Source organism: Camelina sativa, chromosome 11, assembly GCF_030686135.1.
Source record: "Camelina sativa cultivar CO46 ecotype springtype chromosome 11, ASM3068613v1".
NCBI classification, from domain to species: Eukaryota; Viridiplantae; Streptophyta; class Magnoliopsida; order Brassicales; family Brassicaceae; genus Camelina; species Camelina sativa.
In genome coordinates this window covers 49263050-49285737 of record NC_141890.1, presented here as the reverse complement: position 1 = coordinate 49285737, position 22688 = coordinate 49263050, and the positions used below count along the sequence as shown (strand labels likewise).

The following is a 22688-nucleotide window of genomic DNA, read 5'->3' as shown; positions in this document are numbered from 1 at the left end:
TTTCAAAATTTAAAATGTACTATATATATGGTAATATTAAGAAATCAGCTTAATATTCGAATTAAACCATATACAAATTTTATATTTGGATATTTATTAAGTGAAGTTTCTTGCTCATCTGGATTTGGATTGATTTCATTTTATTTATAATATTACTTTGAATCATTTTCTAAACATTTTACCCAATGTGGGATGTTGAAACTTTTCATTTTCAATATATTGAATAATATATGTCCGTTTTTAAAATTTCGAACCACAATATATGCAGATATATGGATACAACAATGTCATTACATTATCATTCTTATGAAAACAATGATTTATTTCAAAAATACTAGTATAGATTTAAACATTTGATTTTCTACTGCAACAGAAATTAATGCATCATAGATAATGATAAAAGAATTATAGTTCAAATGTTAAAAATAAATTACTAAAATTTCAAATGATAATAATGCACCCGTCTAAATCAAAATCTTAGAAATCTCATAGTGTGAACTTTCAGTCTTTGACTGTAGAGTAGCTTCGTACCCTTCTCGGAGAGAAATGCCTCCCAACAAAAGGAAGAAAGGCAAGTCAAAACCTATATGCCCATGTTTTTATTGAAATGATCTCCGTTAAGACTTTTTGGAGCTCCTCAATCTGGTTGGTTTATCTAGGCTCTCATGTAACTTGACTGGTCTTGCAGAATGAGCTCATTGCACGGCTGAAGAGTGCCAACTGAAGTTAAAGAGGGATCAACAAGATTGAGAAAACGCCCTGGTGAATATATGTATCTTTTAGAGGTTTCCAAATAGGAGAATTTGTCATATGAAAATTGTTGTTGTTCTGATCAAAAACATATCCTTTGGATCTATTCTGATTATCAGGAATGAATATGATGGTACACTTTTTGATTTATGAACCTGATTTGGTTTGGGTCTCATAAAAGATTTTTAGTGACTTTTGTAACATGAATTTCATATTTTGATATATGAACCGAACCAAACCAAAACCAGACGGCCGTGCTGAAATTACCTAATATGATTTTTTGGACTGTTTTAAGTTTTAACTAAAAATAATCAAAAGAGAAGTAAGTAGGCAACGCAAAATATAATTTGACCCGCAAGTGAGTCATAAAAAGATTTCAAAATTCCATTTCACCTACCAAAAAGTGAAACATGTAAATCCTTTTGCGATTTGATTTCCTGAAAATATGAGAACTTTAGCAGTTCTATATATTTTGTTATATAAATTTAGTTTACTTTCAAGATCACATTTTATGCTGATATTAAAACGAGTTCCATTTTTTAGCATCATAAAAATTTGTGTGATGGACTCAAAACCACGAGGTCTCTCTTTGGACGGTGAGAATGAAAACGTGAGAACGAAATAAATAAAAGAGATCAGTATACATCAAAAAGAAAAAAGCAGGCAATCTTTTTCTTGTATCTGTCGCTATGAATGTGTTAAATGAAGGCAAGAAATTGTCAGTAAAAAAGTTGACAGTGTTGTGTTCGTCGTGAATATCCAAGATACAACCACTGAACCACTTAAATATTCAATTATTACAACCACTTATAAATATCATCACAATCACTTAAATATTCAACGCACGACCATACAATACGTACATATTTACAATTGTACCGAACAGTTTAACGTACCATATATATTAATGAAATTTCCAAAGGCGAAATTAAAGAATACGCATTTATAAATACCTAAACACACGTAATTATTTTATTATGTAAACCATATATATATATATAGAAACTCCCTAAGAAGAAAAAACAATAATCATTTGAACGTACAACTCGAAAACGAACCAAAACACTAAAAATAAAATAAAAATTAGATACGAATCACTGGAACAGTTCATCATAATTTATTGAGGAAGTTTTTTGTTTTTGGGTTTCTAGGATTTTCAGTAGAGAGGAAGTTTATCGAGCGTCCAGCTTTTAATGGTCTGGTGCAAATAGTCTTTATAAACTACACTCTCGAATTTTGGAGGATTCTCCTCTCCGGTAAGCTCCGGAAAAGGTCCGACCAACAAATCACCCCTAGGCGCAACAAAAACCGGCCACGAAATCCTCAAATTCTCCTTATCGAACGTTGCTCTGTGAACCACGTTCTTGTACCTCCCATTGCTCATCCTCTGCAATTAATTGAATCCACAAATCAAATCCCAAACGTTACCAACTATAAAATTAAAAAATATATATATATATATATATATATATATTTTTTTTTTTCATAAAAACTAAAGGACCAAAAAAAAAAAAAAAACACATAATCAACGAGACCATGAGTTGATCGCCGATGATAACAACCACAGCTGAGTTGATATACTTGACGTCCAACCATTGTTCATCCTTGAAGACTTGAAGTCCAGGAACCTCACTGGGGACGAGAAGTGTGATTGCACCTATATCGGTATGCACCGCCGCTCCTAAGGCCAATTCCGATTTTGGAGACGGCGGATAGTAATTGACCCTAATCACATACTCTGCCATTTCGCCACCTAAACTTTGCGTCAACGCAACACGATGTAACCCTAATCCCTCTGATAACCAACCAAGAATCTTCTCTGTTAGCTTCTTCATATGCCTTGTGTACTCCTCATTCACCTCCCTGAAACCGCCATGCATGTCCCAAATTATCAACGAAAATCCAATTTTTAAATTATATTTGAGATTTTGTTAGGAAATAATTTATAACCTAAAAGATGAGTCAGTCTAACTCATTATGAATTGGTTTCGAAAATTATAACTCATATTACTATTTTATTAGGAAACGTACGTATACCTGTATTGGGGAGGATTCTTTGGCCAATATTTATAATTGATGATAGAGGGTGGGGAGAGTCTATGAAACAGATGTTCGTCCCAAGCCTTGATACCTTCTAGATAGTTCCTCTTGTACCCTTCAAAGTCTTCCTCTTTCGCCACGGCTTCCTTTTCTGCCTCCGGGAGGTCGAAAAACTGCTTCCCAACCACTTGCAGCTGCCGCATCAGCTCCTCGGGAATACCGTGGTTAACCACCTGAAAAACTCCCCATTCTTCACTCGCCTTCGTCACCTCACGCACCAAAAGCTCTTCATTAGGAAGATATGCTCTCGTCCTCCATGGCTTCACTCTAGTGTCGAAGTTGGTTTTTCTTATAGTGATAGGTGTGAGAAGGAGAAGAGAAGACTAAAAGGGGCTTAAATAGGGGTTAAGTTAGTGATGCACAAACCTAGCTACTATATCAGGATTTTAATTCGTTGGTGTCAGCAGTGTGATCGATGTATTAGATTGCATGCATGTTTATACCATTTTTGTAAATTGGTTGTTTATCTACCCTTTATTTATTGGAGGTATTTAAAACAAAAAAAAATTGAAATTCACATACAAATCTCCCACCTCGGTTACAACCGGAACCATTATTTGACAAAAAAAAAAAAAAAAAAAAAAAAAACATTTTAGAATTATTAATTATCAACGAAAATAAAGACAACTCATGTCATCCTAATAGTTGTTATATATGGCATGGAAAACGTTATGGGTCCATCGTATTATATATTGAAATAAGATAAAATGTCTACATCACATATTGGACATTTTATTAATTAACAAAGAACAGTAAACTTATTGCAATCAAACTGAATAAACAGTGTATGAATTAGTTTTAAAATCAGTATTCTAAAGAACAGTGTAGGTAGCTGCCTAGAGGACACTTACTAGCTAGGCGCCCAATAATAAACCGTGGCGACAATATACGAAATTATACGTCTCTGTTGTTAAGCAGAGTTAGACGACTTCAGACGGTTTTAACTATAGCAACTGGTTAGATATCTTCTAGCATCAAACCTCACAGACAATTAACCTTTGCTAGTTTCAGACCTTATCTATGGTTTTGGATAGACACCTCTGCTCCGCATAGATATATGGTATATGGTCTAGCTTTACGCCATCATATCGATGACAACATAAACAAATACAGCAAGTTAAACTGATCATGTGTTTTATAATGTGCACTAGTTAACAATAAATGGTTTTCATTTTATTTTGTGCAGTTGTGCTATACGTGAATATAATATCTTAATATTTTTTGTAGAAATTAAATATTGCAATTTAGTTACTAACCAGTTCAAATTAATAGTCTTTATTAATTATGTATACTAGACTGTCTAGTCTAGACACCACACTATCACACTAACATATATAGTACACCGGAGTAACTCTATATATGTTCTATAATTATAATGTAGAGCAAAGTCTCCTCATACGCTCTCAAATCAATATGTGGTGCCTGTAAAATTGTCCGTTAAAAAGATGACGTGTAAATGTGGTCGTCGTGTTTTAAATGTTTTTTTATTTTTATTTTTATTTCTTGTGTGTTTTAAATGTTACAAAAAGTAAAACTTCCTCTTCGTGAATATAATAATCATTTGTAATCATATAATTACTAGTTAGTATATATATATATATATATTAGGATCCGTCTGATGTGCGAGTTTAGAATTTTTAAAATAAAATAAAATTTAATAAAGAATATAAAGTAAGTATTTTTATTAAGTAAAAACTATCTATAAAAGTAAATAGATACACCGAGGTGGCCAATGTAAATATCTGATATAAAAGGTGTGACTGCGGTTGAAACTATTAATCACATTTTTTTATAATGCCCTCTCGTGAGAAGTTTAGGATTTATCTCTAACTTCGGTCTCATCAGAGGATTTTCCATATGAGTCGGTGTACTCAAATTTGGATTTTGTTTTCTGAAGGGATGTCTCTCAACAGGGTGATCCTGATCAACTTTTTCAATTACTATGATTTTTATGAGCAATCTGGAAGGCCATAAATAATTTTTTTTTAAAGGTTTAGAGATCGAGACGAATTATATAATTGCTCAGGCTTTAGGCGATAAGTTAGCTTGGGAAGAGGCGCTATCTTTTATGGCGGTCATGTCGGCTCATCTCCGTCTTCAGATATCCAGAATTCTTCACCTTGTTGTTAAATTGATGGTTTTTGGAAAGCAACCAATGAGCATTCATGATTGGGCTGGTGGTGTTGCGTTGGTGAGAAGTGAATCTTGTTGTTGGGGGCCAATTGTCTAAGACGGAGCCCATCCCCCCTGTATTCAGAGTTAGAAGCGTTGTTATGGGCCATGGAGCGGATATGTGCTGAGTTACTCACTATGATGCATTCCCCTGAATTGATCATCCTTCTCCAACTTGCTCGATGAGTTTAATTCGCTGGAGTTTTTCCACTATTCTCCATCTCTTGGATCCTGCATGCAACAAATTCAAAGGCGAATTGTCTTGCATGTGCTTCGCATTCTCTTATCTCTGAAGTTTCTTTTGTAAACTCCTTCCCTCTAGCTTGGGCAACTAACCGAAGAAAATCCTTTTAATTTATTGTTTGGTTGAAAAAAAAATAGATACACTTTTAGTTAAAGAAAATAGTTGTAGATGAGTTCAAAAGTATTAAAATTATATTAAATTTAACAAAGAATATATATTTAATTCTTTTCGTAAGTAAAAACAGTGTATAAAAGTAAAGAGATAAACTTTTAGTTATAGAAAATAGTTGTTTTTTTTGCTATAATACAATAATGTATATCCATTTACAATTCTACTGTCTACATTACCACTAAAAGTTTATTTGTATTAAAATATATTCTTTAGTCTTAACTACTACCAACAAATTGTATTTATGAACACATTAAATAACCAATTATATGTCTCTTAACTTTGACATTTTTATCAATTAAAATCTAAGCCATATGCCATATGTCTCTTTATGTACAACTATTTTTATCAATTAAATTAAATTTAACAAAGAATATATATTTAATTCTTTTCGTAAGTAAAAACAATGTATAAAAGTAAGGAGATAAACTTTTAGTTATAGAAAATAGTTGTTGTTTTTTTTGCTATAATACACTAATGTATATATATTTACAAATCTACTGTCTACATTACCACTGAAAGTTTATTTGTACATGTAAATATATTTTACTGTTAAAATATACTCTTTAGTCTTAACTACTACCAACAAATTGTTTTTTTTTTACTTCAACAATCTTTTTCTTTATGTAAAAATAAGTAAACAATATTCTAATTTTCAATTTTATGGTATATATACATATAATTTATCTTATAATTAGATTTTAAATAAAATTAGGTTTTATTTTATCTATTTACTTTTATATAAAACCTTTTTAGGTTAGGTTTTGAATTTTTACATTTTTTTTTTTAAAATTTTTAATAATGAATTGATGTGTGTCAACATCTGAATGATATAATTGACACTTGTCACAATCTTGTTAATGACATTTACTTTTATATAAAACATTTTTAGGTTAGGTTTTGAATTTTTACATTCTTATTTTTAAAATTTTTAATAATGAATTGATATGTGTCAACATCTGAATGATATAATTGACATGTGCCACGATCTTGTTAATGAGTAATTTTGTCATCAAAGTTTATATAATAAGATAACTGTCGATCTATTATATTCACGAAGAGGAAATTGACTCATTTACGTAAAACATGAGTCAATCCCCGAAAAGGAAGCTGTGGTCGTCTGAGGTCGTCGTAAAATGTCCAGTCCCAGGACACCCCCCAGAGTTGAGCTCGCCAGTTTCTTACACAACGACGGGAGAGACGAAGAAGATGTGTTGTTGTTTCTCTCGTCTTCCATGGCTTCACTCTAGTGTCCAAGTTAGTCTTTCTTACTGTGAAAGGTGTGTGAAACGGAGAACAGAAGCCTTTAGTATATATCTTGTATTTTTTATTTTTGAAGAGTTTTATATTAAATTTAATATGATAATATCTCAATAATATTTCTAAACACATCAAATAACATTTAAAAATTATATATTCAATTTTATTAATAAATTATATTTAAAGGAAAAAAATTGCCAACCTCTCTACGAAAGACATGGAAAAAGAATTCAATCGAAGTATGATTCAAGCTTTCTTTTGTATTAGACATTTTGTAAAAGTTGTATTAAATTGTTAGAGGCATTAAACTACATGTCGTATATACAATTATGAATATTCGTAATTTTTTTTTTTGATAAATATCTCGTGTCGTATCTCGATCATAGATGGAGCCATTACTCGGACGTAGCTTATAAATATTAACAAACAAGTAGTCAACTAGTAGTTGGCAAACGCTGCCACAGCCTAATAATTGTTCTCTGCCATGGAAGACGCAGTGGGTCCATCGTATAATTGAGATTTAAGATCACATTGGACAAATTTACAATAAACTTGCATGTTTCAATCAAAAAGAGAGTGCATGAATTAGTCTAGAACACAGTTTAGGCAGCTGTATAGAGGTCACTTAGGTGCTAGGCGCCCAAATCATAAACCGTGGCGACTATATACGTAATTATACGGTTCTGTTATATTAAGCAGACTTGTAGACGAATTTAAAGGGTTAACTACATATCAACTTGTTAATATCATCTAGCTTCCAAACCTCATCGACAATCATCCTCTCTGCTTGCTTGAGACCATCTATGATTTTGGATAGACACCTCCACCTTAATTAATGTAACAAAACTGACACATCTTCTTCGTAATTAGTAAAACATAGTTTTTGTCTTTCTACTATGCAGAGTAACATTTTGTAATAAAATCTATAATAAAACCAAAACCAAACAAACTACTTTAGTTTAGTCATAAAAAGTAATAAACACTTAACGTCTCGACATATATATTTTTTTTCTTTTTCTATTCCCTAAATAGTTTAATGCACCATATATAGAAGAAATTAACGAACACGGATCGGATTTATATTAGAAACCCTCAAACCATATTATCATATATTGCATTTATAGAAACTCCAAAGGAAGAAAGAGCAATTATCAAACACTAGTCTGTGAATAAAAACGTAACTCAAAAGTCTTGAACACATTGATATTATCATTTGAAACAATATATCATCCTTTATTATGACATCGTTGGATGATACTCAATTTGTTTCGTGGTTTTGAGGGTTCTCAGTAGACTGGAAGATCTTCGAGCGCCCAACCTTTTATCTTCTGGTCAATATAATCTTTATATATTAGAGTCTCGAATTTGGGAGGATTCTCGTCTCCGGTAAGCTCCGGCAAAGGTCCGACGGACATATCATCCCTAGGCGCAACAAAAACAGGCCAAGAAATCCTCAATCTTTCCCTATCCGTCTTTGCTCTATGAAACACGTTCTTGAACCTCCCGTTGGTCATCCTCTGCAATTAATATGAATCTACAAATCAAACCACAAAAACATTTGCAAATCTCAAGTGAAAAAAAAAAGTCAACCATACCATGAGTTGATCGCCGATGATAACAACAACGGCAGAGTTGACGTAATTAAGGTCATACCATTGTTCGTCCTTGAAGGCTTGAAGTCCAGGAACCTCACTGGGTACAAGGAGTGCGATAGCACCCATATCACTATGCGCCGCAGCTCCTATGGTTAATTCCGAATGTTGAGTTGGCGGATAGAAATTGATCCTAAGCACATACTCAGCCGTATCGCCACCCATACTTTGCGTCAACGCCACACGCGGTAACCCTAGTCCCTCTGAGAGCCAACCAAGAATCTTCTCCGTCAGCCTCTTCATATGATTTGTGTACTCCTCAGTCACCTCCCTGATACCACCATATTCCAAAATATATATGGACGAAAATTTAATATTTAAATTTAACAATATCTTTTTAACGTAAAACATGAGAGTCAATAACGTAAAACGCACGTACCTGTATTGGGGAGGATTCTTAGGCCAATATTTATAGTTGATGATTGAGGGTGGGGAGAGTCAGTGAAACAGATGTTCGTCCCAATTGTTTATACCTCCTAGATACTTCCTCTTGTATCCTTCGAAGTCTTCCTCTTTCGCCACAGCTTCCTTTTCTATCTCCGGGAGGTCGAAGAACTGTTTCCCAGCCAATTGTAGCTGCTGCATCAGCTCCGCTGGAATCCCATGGTTAACCACCTGAAAGACTCCCCACTCTTCACTCGCTTTAACCACCTCACGTACCAGGAACCCTTTATCCGAAACGCTTAGGTCAATGACGGGAACGTCCGCGCTTCCTCCAAGAGTTGTGCCTGCCAATTGCTTGCTCAAAGATGGGAGAGATTAAGAAGATGTATCGTGGTCTCTCTCGTCTACCATTGCTACACTCTAATATCCAACTTTGTTGCCGTTATGGTTTGGTGTGAGAAAGAGAAGAAGGGTTAAATAAGGTAAGTTCGTGATGATGTGGCATACATGAAAATTAATAACCATTTTTATATAAAAAAATATGTTCATCGTCAGTGTTAATTTTCATGTATACCATTTTTGTAAACTCGAGGTCTAATTAATAAACGTATTTTTTTATAGATAAAGAGCTCAAATTATAAAACTAACATAGATATGAAAATTTTTTACCTCGATTAGCAATGGAAGCATTATTAATTAAGCTGTAGGATCATACTACTTTATCAACGAAATTAGAGAGCAATATATAAGTAGCAACAAACGTAACCCATGTTACAATTAATCCAGCCTAATAATGATTATTCTATGGCATTAAAAAGTCGTGGAGTCGTCGTCTATCTATTACAAATTTTTAAATACCACACTGGACATTTATATATTCAACTAATAAGAAAATTAAAAAAAAAAATTGATTGCACGTTTACGAAAAATATACGGCGTTGACTTGCAAAGATCAACACATGACACATATTAATTTTCTTAAACCTAGTTATGTGTTTACCATAAGTAATAATGCTCTTTGTGAATAGCTCCCACGATGCATAATAACAGCTTCCTTTTCTTTCTCCGGGAGGTCAAAGAACTGTTTCCCAGCAACTTGTAGCTGCTGCATCAGCTCCATGGGAATCCTATGGTTAACCACCTGGAAGACTCCCCACTCTTCACTCGCATTCACCATCTCACCCACAAGGAACCCTTCATCAGAAACGCTTAGGTCAACGACGGGAACGTCCGCGCTTCCTCCAAGATTTGTGTCTGCCAATTGCTTGCTCAAAGATGGGAGAGATGAAGAAGATGTATCGTGGTCTCTCTCGTCTACCATTGCTCCACTCTAATATCCAACTTTGTTGCCGTTATGGTGTGAGAAAGAGAAGAAAGGCTAAGAGGGGATTTAAATAGGGTAAGTTCGTGATGATGTGGCACAACGACCCCGTTACTGTTCGAGGTTATTAAACTTTTTGTATACCAAATTTTTGTAAACTATCGAGGTCTACTTAATGAACGTTTTTTAGATATGAAGAGCTCAAATTATGAAATTAACATAGATATGAAAATTTTCTACCTCGATTATGAATGGAACCATTATTAGGCTGGATCTTTTAGAATTATATATGCTAATTTATCCACGAAATTATAGAGAGAGAGAGAGAGACGCAGTTAGTAGCACACGTAACTCACGTTTAGAGTCCAGCCTAATAATGATTATTCTATGGCATGAAAAGTCGTTGATTCGTCGTCTACCTAGTACAAATTTTTAAAAACATCACACTGGACATATCTTTAACTAATTAGATAGTTAAATAAAAGAAACTGATTGCGAGCAAGTTGTTTACGCAAAATATACCGCCTTGACTTACCAAGATCAACACATGACACATTAATCTTCTTAAACCTAATTTATGTCTTTAATTACCATAAGTAAAAAAGCTGTTTGTGACTAGCTCCCACGATGCATAAGCATAATAACCGTTTCTATGGCGGCTACCGGATCAATAAAAACTTCATCTCTACCCAGTCAGAAAGCTGTTTTGTAACTTCGACGATGCATAAACAGTTACAAGTTGTGGTTCTTTTATTTGTATTTATGCCGAAAGAAGCATGTAACTCTCTTTTTCTTTCTTCTAAAATTTAATTACAAAACATTTCTCATTAGTTTATTTTTTTGGTCCACATTTTCTCATTAGTTATATATATATTAATATTTATATAGTCAATTGATCATGGTAGGTAAGCGAAGACAAAAACTTGAATTTTAAAATTCTTATCTTTGTTATAATTTATTACTGCATAGCTGGTAGATAAGCGTTATGTAAATAAGCTTGAATACATTAAATACACACGGCCACGCATGTGGATTAAGCTGAAAGATAAAAAAAAACAATTGTTTCGTTGACACAAATAAAAAGAAAGACCAACTATGTCGGGTGAAGTGGTTTTAGCTCTATGATTGACGATCTACAATCTTATAGTATTACTAATACAGTATTAGATTCTATATGTATTTAGGTGGGTAAATAGATATTATCAGAGAAACGTTGTCTGGTCACACTGGTGATAGACTGACACTGGCGTGTAAAGAAAACCAAGTTTCATTAAACGTTAAAAATATCACCAAAACTGTATTTGTCATAACTATTTCACTCCGTAGGTATTTGTATTATCAGAGAAACGTTGTCTGGTCACACTGGTGATATTATATATTCTTACTCTGGCAAATCTCCTATTTACTATTATTTGAGAAATGATGTTAAGAGAAATGAAATGATGCTCTAATTAACAAACACTTGAGAGGATATGTTTTTACAGAAACTACAGAATCCAATCCATCCATATGAATATAGCAACACACCACATGCTGCATTACAGTCTAACTCTACTCTATAAAGCAAATAGCAACGCTTTCTTCTGCAGCAAACACACAGAATCTAACCCACCCGAGTATGATGATATCGACTTCACCTTATAAAAATCATTAGAGGCGTCTGGTTTTGTTAGGAGGTGCGTAACCTGAGATCATACGCAGGACTTTTCTGATTCAGGTGAACCACGTTGTGGAGACCAACGCTGTCGTATTTGTGAGCTTGAATGTGTTGAACATCGTTATGCCACTGCGGGAGGTTAACTAACGTTGGCCATTTATCCATCGTCGGGTGGCCTAAGATCTTAAATATCTTGTCGAGTTGATCTAACTGGAAAGGGGTTTGAGCAGACTTAGCTTCTGCTCCTTGGAACAACGGTTTGAGAGTAAGTAACTCCGCGAATATACATCCAACAGCCCACATATCGACGGCGCTTGTATAGTGCTTCGAGCCAAGAAGCAGCTCTGGTGCTCTGTACCAGATTGTGACCACAACTCCGTTATCTGATAGCGGTTTCAACGGAGCTTGATATATCCTTGCAAGTCCGAAGTCAGCTATTTTCACTATTCCGTGTTCTTCTCCATCCCCCATAACCAAGATATTCGAGGGTTTCAAGTCTCTGTGTATAATCCAATTACTGTGAAGATAGTTCAAGCCATTGAGAAGCTGCCAGAGCAAAGACTTAACTGTGTATGTGTTTATCGAGTGGCCTACTTTGTCTCTGTGGTGCCTGATGATTTCGTAGAGATCGTACTCTGCATAATCAAAGGCAAGATACAGAGACATGTCTGCAAAATTGATGTGGACATTCACAAGCTTCACGACGTTCTCATGGGAAATCTCTCTGAGCAACATGATCTCTCAGATAGCAGTTGGGGAAACTCCATCTCCGTCTTTTGACTGCTTAAACTTCTTGATGGCAATTGGTCTTTTAGGCGGAGTCTTGGTTCTAGCCAAGAAAACAAGACCATAGGTTCCTCCACCAATCTTACCAACGAGATTGTATTGTTGCAGCCACTCTGGTTTCTCACTACTGCTGTTTGAGCTGTTGGATCTAGTGGAACTCCCATCTCCCATTGCTTATTAGTAGTATTCTCTACCTCAATGTCCTTAAAACGAAACCATCTAGGTTTACACGTTGTAGTTTTCCTGAAATTTGAACAAAATCAGCCAACGAAGATGAGTCTCTGGAACCGTACATGTAATCTAATCTATCAACAAAAAGAGCTAAGCAAGTGATAGAAGAACCATTCAAATTACAAATACTTACGAGACTCAATAAAGTGATCCAAAATTACCTACAAGCAAGAAACTTCACAGAATAAAAGATCTAGGACTTTTCATAGAACCTACCTACACAAAACCAAAAGTCTAAAAGGAATGTTTCAGAATTAGCTGATAAATACAATTCACATCCTAATGAACAAATTCAGACCCAAAGACTCCAACTTTTTCAGCAATTGACGTCTAATCAAATCTCATCTAGACCCAGAGACGAAAAAAAAAACGAAACTTTAACAACAAAGCTGAAATTATCAAGCTCCAGAGACCAATAACCCTAAAATTCAATACCCATAGCAAAGTTGCCCTAACCTAATCAAAAGACCTAAAATTTCGAAACCAATTTCAAATTCCAATTAAAAAGAAAAAAGAAGGTCGAGACCTATACGATCTATTTTTATTTTATAAAATCAACGATCAGGTAAATACATCGGAGGAGACGGGAGACAAAAAGCGAGAGGATTCCGGTGAGACGGAAGGGAGAAAGATTGAGTTTACCAAAAACGGTGACGTTATGAAGAAGCAGCCGAGACGCCGAGAATGGAAACTAGATTTGTAATTTTTAGCCATTTGTAATTATTTATCTTTTGCTCTCTTTTTTTATAAAAATAAAAAAGTTTATTCAGTTATGGATTTAAAAGCAATTAACAATTGGAAAGACTTTGATATATCTTAAGTTTTTAGATAATTTCAGAAATCAGATAATTGTGAAAGAGGGAAGAAATTAATGTTTAAAAACAGTTATAGAAACACAATAACTGAATTATCTATTAAAAAAAAACACATTGAAAATAAATATATACAGTAAAACTATGAATTTTAATGTGCAGTTACTACTGGTTTTTCTTTTCTTTTAACTGTCTAGTAACTGTATTTTTTACCAGTATAGAAACTCAAACTCAAGTCTGCTTCAACTATTTCGGTATCAAAACAAAAAAAAATGTAATTGATTTAATGTATATAGAGGCTTCAATCTTCATGTTAAGGCTAAATCATCATGTATAAAAGTTGTCATATTGATCTCATTATTTAAGCTTAGAACAGGAAGAATCAAAAGGGTTACACAAACATGCTTCTTTATTGATTATCAAGAGAGAAGAACAATGTTCAAAAAGGACAACTTGGAAGACATTGCTAATTTGCAATGCAAGCAAACACAAGTAAGAAGAACTTGTCTGAAGATTTGTAGCAGCTAGCAACTTAAAAAAAAAAAAAGATCCAAGTCATTACCAAACAAGAACCAGATAGCTATTTATTGTTATAGTATCTCAACAACACCTCGGCTAACGATTTTGCCTTCGTTGAGATCTTGAAATGCTTTTCCTGCATCTTCAAACTTGTATTTACTTGAAACTGCGTTTTTCAGATTGAAGATTCCTGACTCTGCCAGTTTCACTACTTTAGGAAGATCCTGTCTTGCTCTTCCTCCATATGACCCTATCACTTTTATCTTCACAAATATTGGAAAAAACAAAAAAAGAAAGAGATTCAATATCATGGTCAGGACCAGTGAATATTCTAAGTAGGACAAGAAAGTAAGAACCCGAACCTTCCTACGAACAAGTCTGTTTATATCAATTTCTCCAACAGAACCAGCTTTTGAGAGTCCAATCATCACAGCTTTTCCACCATCTTTTACACTTAGTGTGCACTGCATGAAAGTTTGTGGCCTTCCCAAGGCTTCAACAGCAACATCAACACCCATCCCACCGGTTATTTCCTACGAGAGAAGAAACAGTTTTTCATATTAATATCAATCGAAGGTCTATCTCCACAAGAAAGAGGCCTTAATCAACCATAACATACTCTTATCCTTTCAACAGCATCTTCTTTAGCACCATTGACAACATGAGTAGCACCAAGTGTCTTGGCCTTCTGCAATTTATCATCCTGAACATCCACAGCAATTATATCCGAGGCTCCAAAAGCCCTCGCTATCTGCAAACAACTGAAGCAACAACTCAAAGATGGTTATGGTCATACAAGAAGCAATTAAAACTATCCTCAAATCAGATACGAAATGACAATGCCACACATATAACATACCTGGAACCAACACCACCAATTCCAATAACTGCAATAGAATCTCCAGGACGGATCTCAGCAGCATGAGCCATAGCACCATATGCTGTAAAAACAGCACACCCTAGAATCGCAGATTCAGTGTAGGGTAAAGAATCTGGCAGAGGAGCTAACCCGTGAGCTGGAGTGACACAGTACTCAGCCATCCCTCCCATACTGTACATATACACTGGTGAATCTGCAGAGAAACGTAATTAGGTAAAACAGTCATGTTTCTCCTAACAAACATGCCACCTGCTGTTTAAAAAAGCCTAATCAAGATTCAAAATTTACCATCATGTCTTAAAAAGAGACGAGTTTCGCCATCGTAAAGAGTTCCTTTCGCCCTGTTGAAGGCAAAGAAGTCTTCACATAAATCATCATGGCCCTGTATCCAAGTAAAAGTATCAGCTAAAACGTTTCAGTTCTCAGGTTAGAGAATCTAATGAAAGCAACTACAGTTTCGACCTCACCTTAGCACAATAAGAACAGGTTCCACAAGGCATAATGAAAGCTCCAACTACACGAGACCCAACTGGAAATCTGAACATAAAGTTGAGACATTCAGAATAATAAACAAAACATATGATTCCATTATAGTGTTGAGGAGGAAAAAAAGAAAGAAACCTTTTAATGATCTTGTGATCAGTAAGAGGACCGTGTTCAACTACTTCACCAGTGATCTCATGACCAATGACACAAGGACTAGAGAATGGTATCTCTCCTTTCATCACATGAAGATCAGAGTGATAAACCCCACAAGCTTCCCACAAAAAGAAAAAGAATTCAACTTTCAACATTTCGAATTCTCCAGATTGATTCAGCCCAAATCCTTAGAACATGGAGAAAGAATTGTACCTTTGGTTTTGATGAGAATTTCATTGACTTTAGGCCGAGGCATATGAAACTCTTCGATGGTTAGAGGCTGATTGGGCTCGCGATACACGGCTCCACGCATGAATCCGCCGGAGCTCACGTGATACCCACCAATGGATTGAGGAGAATCATCGCCGGAGGCTCCGGTTTGCAGAGACCTGGAGGAGATTGAAGAGTCGACGGCGAGTCTGGTCAACGACAGGAGGTTCTTGGCCGCGGAGGCGCGGCGGAGAATCGGAGCAAACGCCAGAAAGAAAAAAAAACACAAATCAAGACCCATTACAACAAGGGACTATCGTAACAAAAACCAAAACCAAACTAATTATGCAAGAAAATGAGACAGACCTCTTCAGGTACTGTGGCGGAAAATAGAAAAGTTTGTCTCTCCTTAGGAACCGCTGAAATTATCCTCTCAATGTCCTTGCGGAAACCCATGTCTAAAAGGTGGTCAGCTTCATCAAGCACAAGGACTTTCACACCCTTTAACCTTGTCGCAAATCCTGGCGTGTTCTCGATATGGTCTTTGAGCCTTCCAGGTGTAGCCACTAATATCTGGAAGTTACAGATACGATATTAAAGGGAATTTTATGGATTTGCTCCAAAGATGAGCCTCAACTATATAAACCAAAGGAAACAATATTCACCTGGCAAGGATTTGTTTGCATACGCTTTTGCTCTAAACCAAGTCTTGTGCCTCCAATCACAACTTGAACACCAATAGTTGGATGATACTTTAGCAAGGTGTTTGCTTCTGTAGCAGCTTGATTGGCAAGTTCTCTAGTTGGACATATCACAAGCGCAAGAATTGGGGGTCGCTTATTATCCGGGCTTGTAGGAGGAGATTTGACAGCTACTTCAATTGACGGAAGCTTAAAAACAAACATCAGCAGAATAAGCACAGATCCCAAATACAAGTTCAATCCATTACCAAATGTCCAACTTAGTGTATGGTATGTCTCACCAAAAACGCTACAGTTTTCCCAGTTCCTGTTTTGGCCTTAGCTAGGACATCTTTGCCTGGAAAAAGTATAAATGCCAAAGAAACCAAGAAAATTAAGATAAGTTTTTAAGTATAATTGAGGTTCAAAAAGTTTGTGAGCTTTTCTTTCTACTACTGGATTGCTAGGGTGAAACAGGTTGTGATCATATAAAGCATGGTAGAATCACAATTTCCTAAATCATGGTGTTGTTTTCTTTCAGCAACATTGATTCAATAAGCACCATTTAAAAAAGTATAAGAGAAACACATACCTTTGAGAATTACAGGAAGAGTAGCTTCCTGCACAACAGTCATTGTCTCGTATCCAGCTTCCTTGATTGCTTTTAGCGATAAGGGAGACAGTCGATACTGATCGAATCTGTTAAAGAAACATTTTACCAAGTGATCAGAGTAAAAAGTAATGAAAACTTTTGCAGTAACCTAACTCTGTCTTCTAGATAATTCAACAGCACACAAAAGAAACAACGTTACCTTGTCTTAGTCAAATAAGAGTTATCTGCATTCTTTGCTTGATCCGCTACTACAGCATTCTCCTTATCAAACCCAAAAGCAGAAACAGCTTTCTTCTTAAGAAATTCATAATCTTCGTCCTCTTCCTCATCTTCTTCACTAAGCAAATCCCCAATACCTCCCATTGCTAAACTCTTCACATCCTCATCACTACTTTCGTCTTCAAGAAAACGATCATCCCGCTTCCCTAAACCCTTGTAGTCTTCTCTACCTCTATTTCTCCTAAAACTTGTCTCGTTCCTCTTACGAAAAGACGGTTCACTACTCTTCCCCTGATGCTTTAGTTCACGAACATCATCAGCATTTACCCCTGCATAGAGAAGAAGCATGGGCCAATCAAACTGTTTAATCGAAGATCCATGTCAAGTGAGTAAGAAGTCATATGACTATGTTTTACTTGTGATTGCTGAACGCTGTGCACGGTCTTCCACTTCTATTGCAACCTGAACAAGTCCACCGTCCAGTTGTACAGGTGCATCCTGTGTGCCGCCATAACAGATTAATCATCTAAGATTTTGATCTTGCAACTGAATAAATTACTAATAAGAAACCAATTGTACCTGTGGGTTAGTTTCTGCAGCAACAGCACTAAGTGCTCCATCAACAATGTAAATGAAAGACGTTGTTTCCAAAGACTCTTCAGCACGATAACAAACGAAAAGCTCACAACCGATACAGTTCATTCTAAACTGTCTCTCCATTTTCCCTTCACCGCTGTTAACAAACCAAAACATAAAGGAAATAAACTAGTACATCCAAAATCTGAAGCTTAAGACTGGATCCACTAGCCCCATATAAAAACTTACCGTTTCAATAGAACTACAGAATTACATAAAACATGCAATCAACTGCCAAAAGAAGACCATAGAGAGAAAGAGACAAGTCTTAACACATGCCAACTCTTTAGTTCATAAACGAATATCAATAATACCATAGTTGCTACCTGAAACAAAAACCTCTGAACATGTAAAAATACTTTGTTTCATTAACCTGAACTAAAGCACTAAACCAACAAGTCTACCGCTTTAAAACAGTAAACTACCATGTTTCTGCTGCTTTCCTTATCATCTACTTTAGGATGCCGCAGTTTCTTCTTCAGCCAGTAGTCTTGCACTATCAATAATATCATCTGCATGAGTGAAGCATGTTAGATTACATAAGTAAAACCCGAGTATACACCTACAAATGGTTCAGAGGTAATCAATTGGTTCTTCCATGAAAATTATGCTTTAAATTGAACATGTCTCAGAAATTATGTTCATGGTCAAGGCACTTTGTTACCAGATGAAAGTTGAACCAATTTCATCAAACTCCTAAAGATGATGTAGGCTATCTACCTACCATGAGTATATAAATCTTTGGTGAGAGACTTACAGTAGTGTGTCCAATCCCAGTAGACTTCCCAAGCAACTCATGCTCCTTAAGAAACAAAAGTTCTCCATGTATAGGTAGAAAATGCTGCCGTTTAACTATTTTAAGAACCTCTTCCTTCAAAACAGGGGAAATTTAAATCATTAGAAACCAAGTTCTCCCCTAGAAATTCATCAATTTGCATAAATATAACCAAAATGGAACAAATATTGCCTTTATTCCTTTACATATGTGCTAAAAGCCTAATTTTAATGAAGTGAAAAGAGAAAGAAAGGCAAAGCTGGCAACAGCCACTCCACAAGTTGACAAGATTAACTTACTTGTGATCCAGTCGTGACAATCAGCAAGTCCTTAGGAGCATATGCTTCAATGTCTTCGACTTTCACCTGGGTAAACATTAGAAAAGGATAAACGACAAACTGAAATTAGAAAGCAGAACTTGTTATTATCATCAAACCATTAGACGGAGAACAGATATGCTCCATTTTAAGCATATCTGTTCCTTCGGTTCCTTCATAAAACTGTTCCATTTTACGTTTTACAGAGTCCTCCAAGACCAAGAGAGCTACCAACTCCTCCTGGTCGACCTGATCTTCTAAATCAACAATTCTCAATACACAATATGGTCCATTCAAATAAACTTTTCAAACTCTCTCTTATAACAAGTGGCGAATATTTTCACAATCAAAATCCCAATAAGAAAAGAAGAGCAAAAGTGACGGAACAGTAGACTAAATTCGAGAGATAGGAGAGACAGAGATGAGTGATAAACTATCTCTGATTACAATAAATTCCGGTTCACGTCTTCCTAGCCCTTGTCAAGACGACATAGATCTCCCTAATGCTTTTATTGGGCACCACCACTCTCCATTTGTTGTTGTCCTGGAGTTCTTCCAAAGTAATATCCTCAATCGGTGATTTAAGTCTCTGGAAAAGAAAAAAAACTCGAGCCTTAATATTAATTATTAAATAAAAAATACACAGCTTATTATAAAATAAACAATACCTCGCATATAAACTGACGTAAATCGTCAGCATTCTTAGCAACAATATGAACTGAGTCATCGTCGATGTCAACGACGACTGGCTTCTGGGTGTGGATCTCGAGTCTGACCCTCATTTCGACTCTTCCACCATCTCGTTCACTTATGCTTGTAGGCACACGTGAGTTTTCATCCTGGCCAGACATATAACAAATCAAATTGCTTGTTTGAAATAAGTTTTTTAAAAAATTCTTTGAAATCAAATTACCTCGGCAGTTGCTATTAAACTCTTCTTAGCCTCCTTAGCTTTCTTCTTGCGTTCTTTCCGGTTGATTTTACTTTTCTTTTTCTTGGATTCAGCTTGTTTCCTGGAACTAGGGTTTTTGTAAGCTCTCTGTTTACTAAGCCCTAGAAAAAGTCTCCAGTTGTCCCAATTGTGTTCAAGACCGTCAACCTGTTCAGCTCCTTCAGTGACATTCATCACAATATAGCCATGTTCCATCAAACTCATTAACCTTGCACTAAATCCCTTATCAGATGAAATGAACAGGTGATTCTCTAAGTCAGGGCTATGAGAGCCATCCTCAATAAAACGTTGTATCTCCTCTTTCATACACTCATCTCCAGCTTGATTGTCTGTGGTTGGTCTTCCTTTTGGTCCTGCAATAAAACAGACAGATTCATGTTATGTTTTTACTTAATAAAAAACCCCAGGTAATTCACAAAAATAGCACATGTAATTCACACAGATGACACGTACTAGGACACTTGTTTGCATAGAATATTTCAACATCGCTCCCCATGTCTGGTTTATTTGAATCTGTGTACCCGACAAAGGCACGGATTTTTATGGGTCCATGAAACCCTATCGCTTGAAGTGCGTTCAGCATCCTCGTATGTACTTGGTTGTGTTCCAAATCTGTTGGAACCTCCTTGTTGTCGTAGTCCCACCATATGTTATTGCGACGTTGGTGCTTATCTAACTACAAGAAAGAAAAAAAAACATCAGGCTCAGTATATTATTATACTCTTTTTCTCAAATGTTATCCAAACCAACCATAGTGAATCACTAATCGAGTCTCTAAAGAATAACGTACCTCTGGGGCCTTGGCTCGACTTGATCCCGCTTGTTCACCTTTAGAACTCTTCTTTTTTTTTGATTGGACTAATTTCTTCCTCTTTCTATACAACAAAAACATGTAATACATAACAAACATTAAAGAAGGTAACATTCTGCCATACAACAAAGAGTAAGTGAGTAGAGTTGGAGGCGATTTGGTTTGGATGGAGGCGATTAAGTAAGTGAGTAGAGAAATGACAAACCTCATTCGGTTTGGATGGAGGCAACAAATCCTCAGCATTGGGAGTGATCTCAGATCTCTTACGCTTACTAACCGGTGGTTGAGAAGAAGAAGCACGTTTCGCCTTCTCTTTTTGGCTCGCACGGTTGGGAGATTCCACCTTAGCTTCCGTTTTGTCTACCTCGTGAATCGGCGTCGAGGTCTCTACCACCGCCTCTTCGTTCTTACTCGCCGGTGAAGTAGAACCGGCTTTACGGCCTTCTCCCGAACCGCCTTTCGTCGTCGATTTCTTCCCCTTCACCGGCGGAGATTCCACCTTAGCTTCCGTTACCTCGTGAATCGGCTGAGTCGAGGTCGTCTTCTCTACCACCGCCTCGTCGTTCTTACTCGCCGGTGAAGTAGAACCAGCTTTACGGCCTTCTCCCGAACCGCCTTTCTTCTTCGATTCCTTCCCCATTCTCGAGTGTAACTAACTTAAACGGAAACAAAATCCAAAAAAAAAAGCAACAAAGATATCAGCGCGAAGAGGCGATTGTGAATCTTAAGCTTTTGCAAGAAGAAGAGAGAAATAGAATGAAAACAAAAAAAAGCAAGCTAGGGTTTAATGGCGGTTAGGATTTTTGGATTATACCTTCTCTTTCTCTCTTTCTCCTTCTTTCTGCAGAGTATACTTTCACGTCCCCACTCCACAGCACAGCCCCCTACTAGTGAAGACGAAATAAAAGGGTTTTGTTATTTTTTTAATATTGTGTGTTCCTTTTTTGCCCATGAAAAAAAGAGGAAACAATGGCTTACTAAAGGGCTAAAATGGTAATTGGGTTATTTCAAGATTTGCGTGTGTATCTATATGATGAATAAAAAAGGAACTTACAAAAAAAGAAAAATTAAAATAATAAGCTGTTTTGTATTTTGGATAAATGGGAAATTCATAACACAATTCTCTTCATTCATTAATGAAATGCCATCCAGCTCATATATTTGTGGAAATAATTTGTTCTAATTTTCACTAATAATAAATTAGTTAACTTGTAAACATTTATCTTCTTTTTGCTGTCAAAAAAAATAATAATGAATAGTCACAGTTATTGATGTATATAACCGAAGAATAAAAGGAGATGTCGTCGTCACGTCACAGTTATTGATTGAACAAATGGTGATGTTGTTTTTAATTTTCATCAGACACCACTATTAATGGGTTAATAATTTGCCATTACAAACCCTTAATGGATCTTAGAAATTAGGCCCAAACGGAAGTTATATATTCACCTGACTGATTCGACAAAGATCTTCGGTTGGTCTATGATAAACCGGTTTTGTTGTTAGGTGAATACACAGACTTTAGACAAGTTTGGTGCCGGTTTATTCAAAACCGAGATGCTTATTTGAAGTTAAACATTTTTGACTCTAGTAATCTACGTGGCGTGCGGTCAAACTATAGCAGCAAATATGTGGAGGTCTTGGTCAAAGCCTAATTCACGTTCTTTCTTTCTTTGTTTTTTTTTTTTTTTAAATTCTCTAACAATTGTTGAATAGGTAAAAAAAAAACACAATTCAAAGTTTTTGCATCTGAAAGGACAAATTTAATGACTTTGTGAGTTTTTCTTGCATAGAAATATAAAATGGTCGTGTAAATACTAAATACTAGTAGTATAATTAAGTTTGTATTTGTACTAGCATTTTAAAAATTTCACACTCGTCGTATAATCAACCTTTTGGA

The 22688-nt window shown here is 35.7% G+C and overlaps 4 protein-coding genes and 2 pseudogenes across 10 annotated transcripts; all 6 read right to left on the bottom strand.

Moving 5' to 3' along the window:
- Nucleotides 1-1702: 1702 nt before the first annotated feature.
- LOC104727463 (putative flavonol synthase 5) lies at nucleotides 1703-3315 on the bottom strand. The gene is made up of 3 exons (XM_010446568.2): nucleotides 2788-3315; nucleotides 2286-2613; nucleotides 1703-2137 (listed from the first exon to the last, which is right to left on the bottom strand). Exons 1-3 carry the CDS (start codon nucleotides 2991-2993, stop codon nucleotides 1907-1909), a joined length of 765 nt encoding a protein of 254 aa, XP_010444870.2. The 5' UTR covers nucleotides 2994-3315; the 3' UTR covers nucleotides 1703-1906.
- A 4436-nt stretch (nucleotides 3316-7751) lies between these two features.
- LOC104726950 (putative flavonol synthase 5) lies at nucleotides 7752-9256 on the bottom strand (annotated as a pseudogene). The gene is made up of 3 exons (XR_015571647.1): nucleotides 8726-9256; nucleotides 8290-8617; nucleotides 7752-8211 (listed from the first exon to the last, which is right to left on the bottom strand). The product of XR_015571647.1 is annotated as a putative flavonol synthase 5 (transcript).
- Nucleotides 9257-11476: 2220 nt separating this feature from the next.
- On the bottom strand, nucleotides 11477-12814 carry LOC104726952 (cyclin-dependent kinase E-1 pseudogene; annotated as a pseudogene). Its single transcript, XR_015570551.1, has one exon. The product of XR_015570551.1 is annotated as a cyclin-dependent kinase E-1 pseudogene (transcript).
- A 1114-nt stretch (nucleotides 12815-13928) lies between these two features.
- Nucleotides 13929-16358, bottom strand: LOC104726953 (uncharacterized). 2 transcript variants are annotated; one of them, XR_015571646.1, is made up of 8 exons: nucleotides 15789-16358; nucleotides 15558-15693; nucleotides 15404-15473; nucleotides 15225-15318; nucleotides 14916-15129; nucleotides 14676-14807; nucleotides 14419-14589; nucleotides 13929-14319 (listed from the first exon to the last, which is right to left on the bottom strand). XR_015571646.1 is itself a non-coding variant. In XM_019232823.2 (8 exons), the coding sequence occupies exons 1-8, from the start codon at nucleotides 16084-16086 to the stop codon at nucleotides 14128-14130; spliced, it is 1317 nt and encodes a 438-aa protein (XP_019088368.1). In that variant the 5' UTR covers nucleotides 16087-16358; the 3' UTR covers nucleotides 13929-14127. The 2 variants fall into 2 exon arrangements, 1 of the variants encoding a protein (XP_019088368.1); XM_019232823.2 differs by having other exon boundaries at nucleotides 14676-14817.
- On the bottom strand, nucleotides 16125-19578 carry LOC147935607 (DEAD-box ATP-dependent RNA helicase 31-like). 2 transcript variants are annotated; one of them, XM_087473551.1, is made up of 11 exons: nucleotides 19008-19578; nucleotides 18691-18804; nucleotides 18359-18445; nucleotides 18123-18259; nucleotides 17877-18030; nucleotides 17714-17795; nucleotides 17278-17626; nucleotides 17058-17164; nucleotides 16768-16823; nucleotides 16451-16675; nucleotides 16125-16358 (listed from the first exon to the last, which is right to left on the bottom strand). In XM_087473551.1, the coding sequence occupies exons 5-11, from the start codon at nucleotides 18015-18017 to the stop codon at nucleotides 16125-16127; spliced, it is 1194 nt and encodes a 397-aa protein (XP_087329677.1). In that variant the 5' UTR covers nucleotides 18018-18030; nucleotides 18123-18259; nucleotides 18359-18445; nucleotides 18691-18804; nucleotides 19008-19578. The 2 variants fall into 2 exon arrangements, with proteins under 2 accessions (XP_087329677.1, XP_087329676.1); XM_087473550.1 differs by lacking the exon at nucleotides 18123-18259 and having other exon boundaries at nucleotides 19008-19073; nucleotides 19473-19556.
- On the bottom strand, nucleotides 19302-21673 carry LOC147935606 (uncharacterized). 3 transcript variants are annotated; one of them, XM_087473566.1, is made up of 7 exons: nucleotides 21603-21673; nucleotides 20994-21444; nucleotides 20768-20852; nucleotides 20431-20653; nucleotides 19939-20330; nucleotides 19694-19864; nucleotides 19302-19569 (listed from the first exon to the last, which is right to left on the bottom strand). In XM_087473566.1, exons 2-7 carry the CDS (start codon nucleotides 21029-21031, stop codon nucleotides 19486-19488), a joined length of 993 nt encoding a protein of 330 aa, XP_087329692.1. In that variant the 5' UTR covers nucleotides 21032-21444; nucleotides 21603-21673; the 3' UTR covers nucleotides 19302-19485. The 3 variants fall into 3 exon arrangements, with proteins under 3 accessions (XP_087329692.1, XP_087329690.1, XP_087329691.1); XM_087473564.1 differs by having other exon boundaries at nucleotides 19302-19614; nucleotides 21603-21664; XM_087473565.1 differs by having other exon boundaries at nucleotides 19302-19577; nucleotides 21603-21661.
- Nucleotides 21674-22688: the final 1015 nt, after the last annotated feature.

Bases quoted from the DNA above. Each gene is read 5' to 3' on its own strand.
- LOC104727463 (XM_010446568.2), bottom strand. From the start codon at position 2,993: ATGCGGCAGCTGCAAGTGGTTGGGAAGCAGTTTTTCGACCTCCCGGAG. The intron at 2,614-2,787 runs GTATACGTACGT...TGGCGGTTTCAG, and splicing joins AAGAATCCTCCCCAATACAG to GGAGGTGAATGAGGAGTACA. The intron at 2,138-2,285 runs GTCTCGTTGATT...AATTAATTGCAG, and splicing joins TCATCGGCGATCAACTCATG to AGGATGAGCAATGGGAGGTA.
- LOC104726953 (XM_019232823.2), bottom strand. From the start codon at position 16,086: ATGGGTCTTGATTTGTGTTTTTTTTTCTTTCTGGCGTTTGCTCCGATT. The intron at 15,474-15,557 runs GTTTCTTTCTTT...CTTTATGTTCAG, and splicing joins GATCACAAGATCATTAAAAG to ATTTCCAGTTGGGTCTCGTG. The intron at 15,130-15,224 runs GTAAATTTTGAA...GTTTCTCTGCAG, and splicing joins TCTCTTTTTAAGACATGATG to ATTCACCAGTGTATATGTAC.
- LOC147935607 (XM_087473550.1), bottom strand. From the start codon at position 18,384: ATGATAAGGAAAGCAGCAGAAACATG. The intron at 17,796-17,876 runs GTACAATTGGTT...GGCGGCACACAG, and splicing joins CTGCAGAAACTAACCCACAG to GATGCACCTGTACAACTGGA. The intron at 16,824-17,057 runs GTATGTGTTTCT...TACTTTTTCCAG, and splicing joins TCTTCCTGTAATTCTCAAAG to GCAAAGATGTCCTAGCTAAG.
- LOC147935606 (XM_087473564.1), bottom strand. From the start codon at position 21,031: ATGCTGAGGATTTGTTGCCTCCATCCAAACCGAATGAG. The intron at 20,853-20,993 runs GTTTGTCATTTC...TTTGTTGTATAG, and splicing joins CTCCATCCAAACCGAATGAG to AAAGAGGAAGAAATTAGTCC. The intron at 20,654-20,767 runs GTACGTTATTCT...TCTTTCTTGTAG, and splicing joins GTCGAGCCAAGGCCCCAGAG to TTAGATAAGCACCAACGTCG.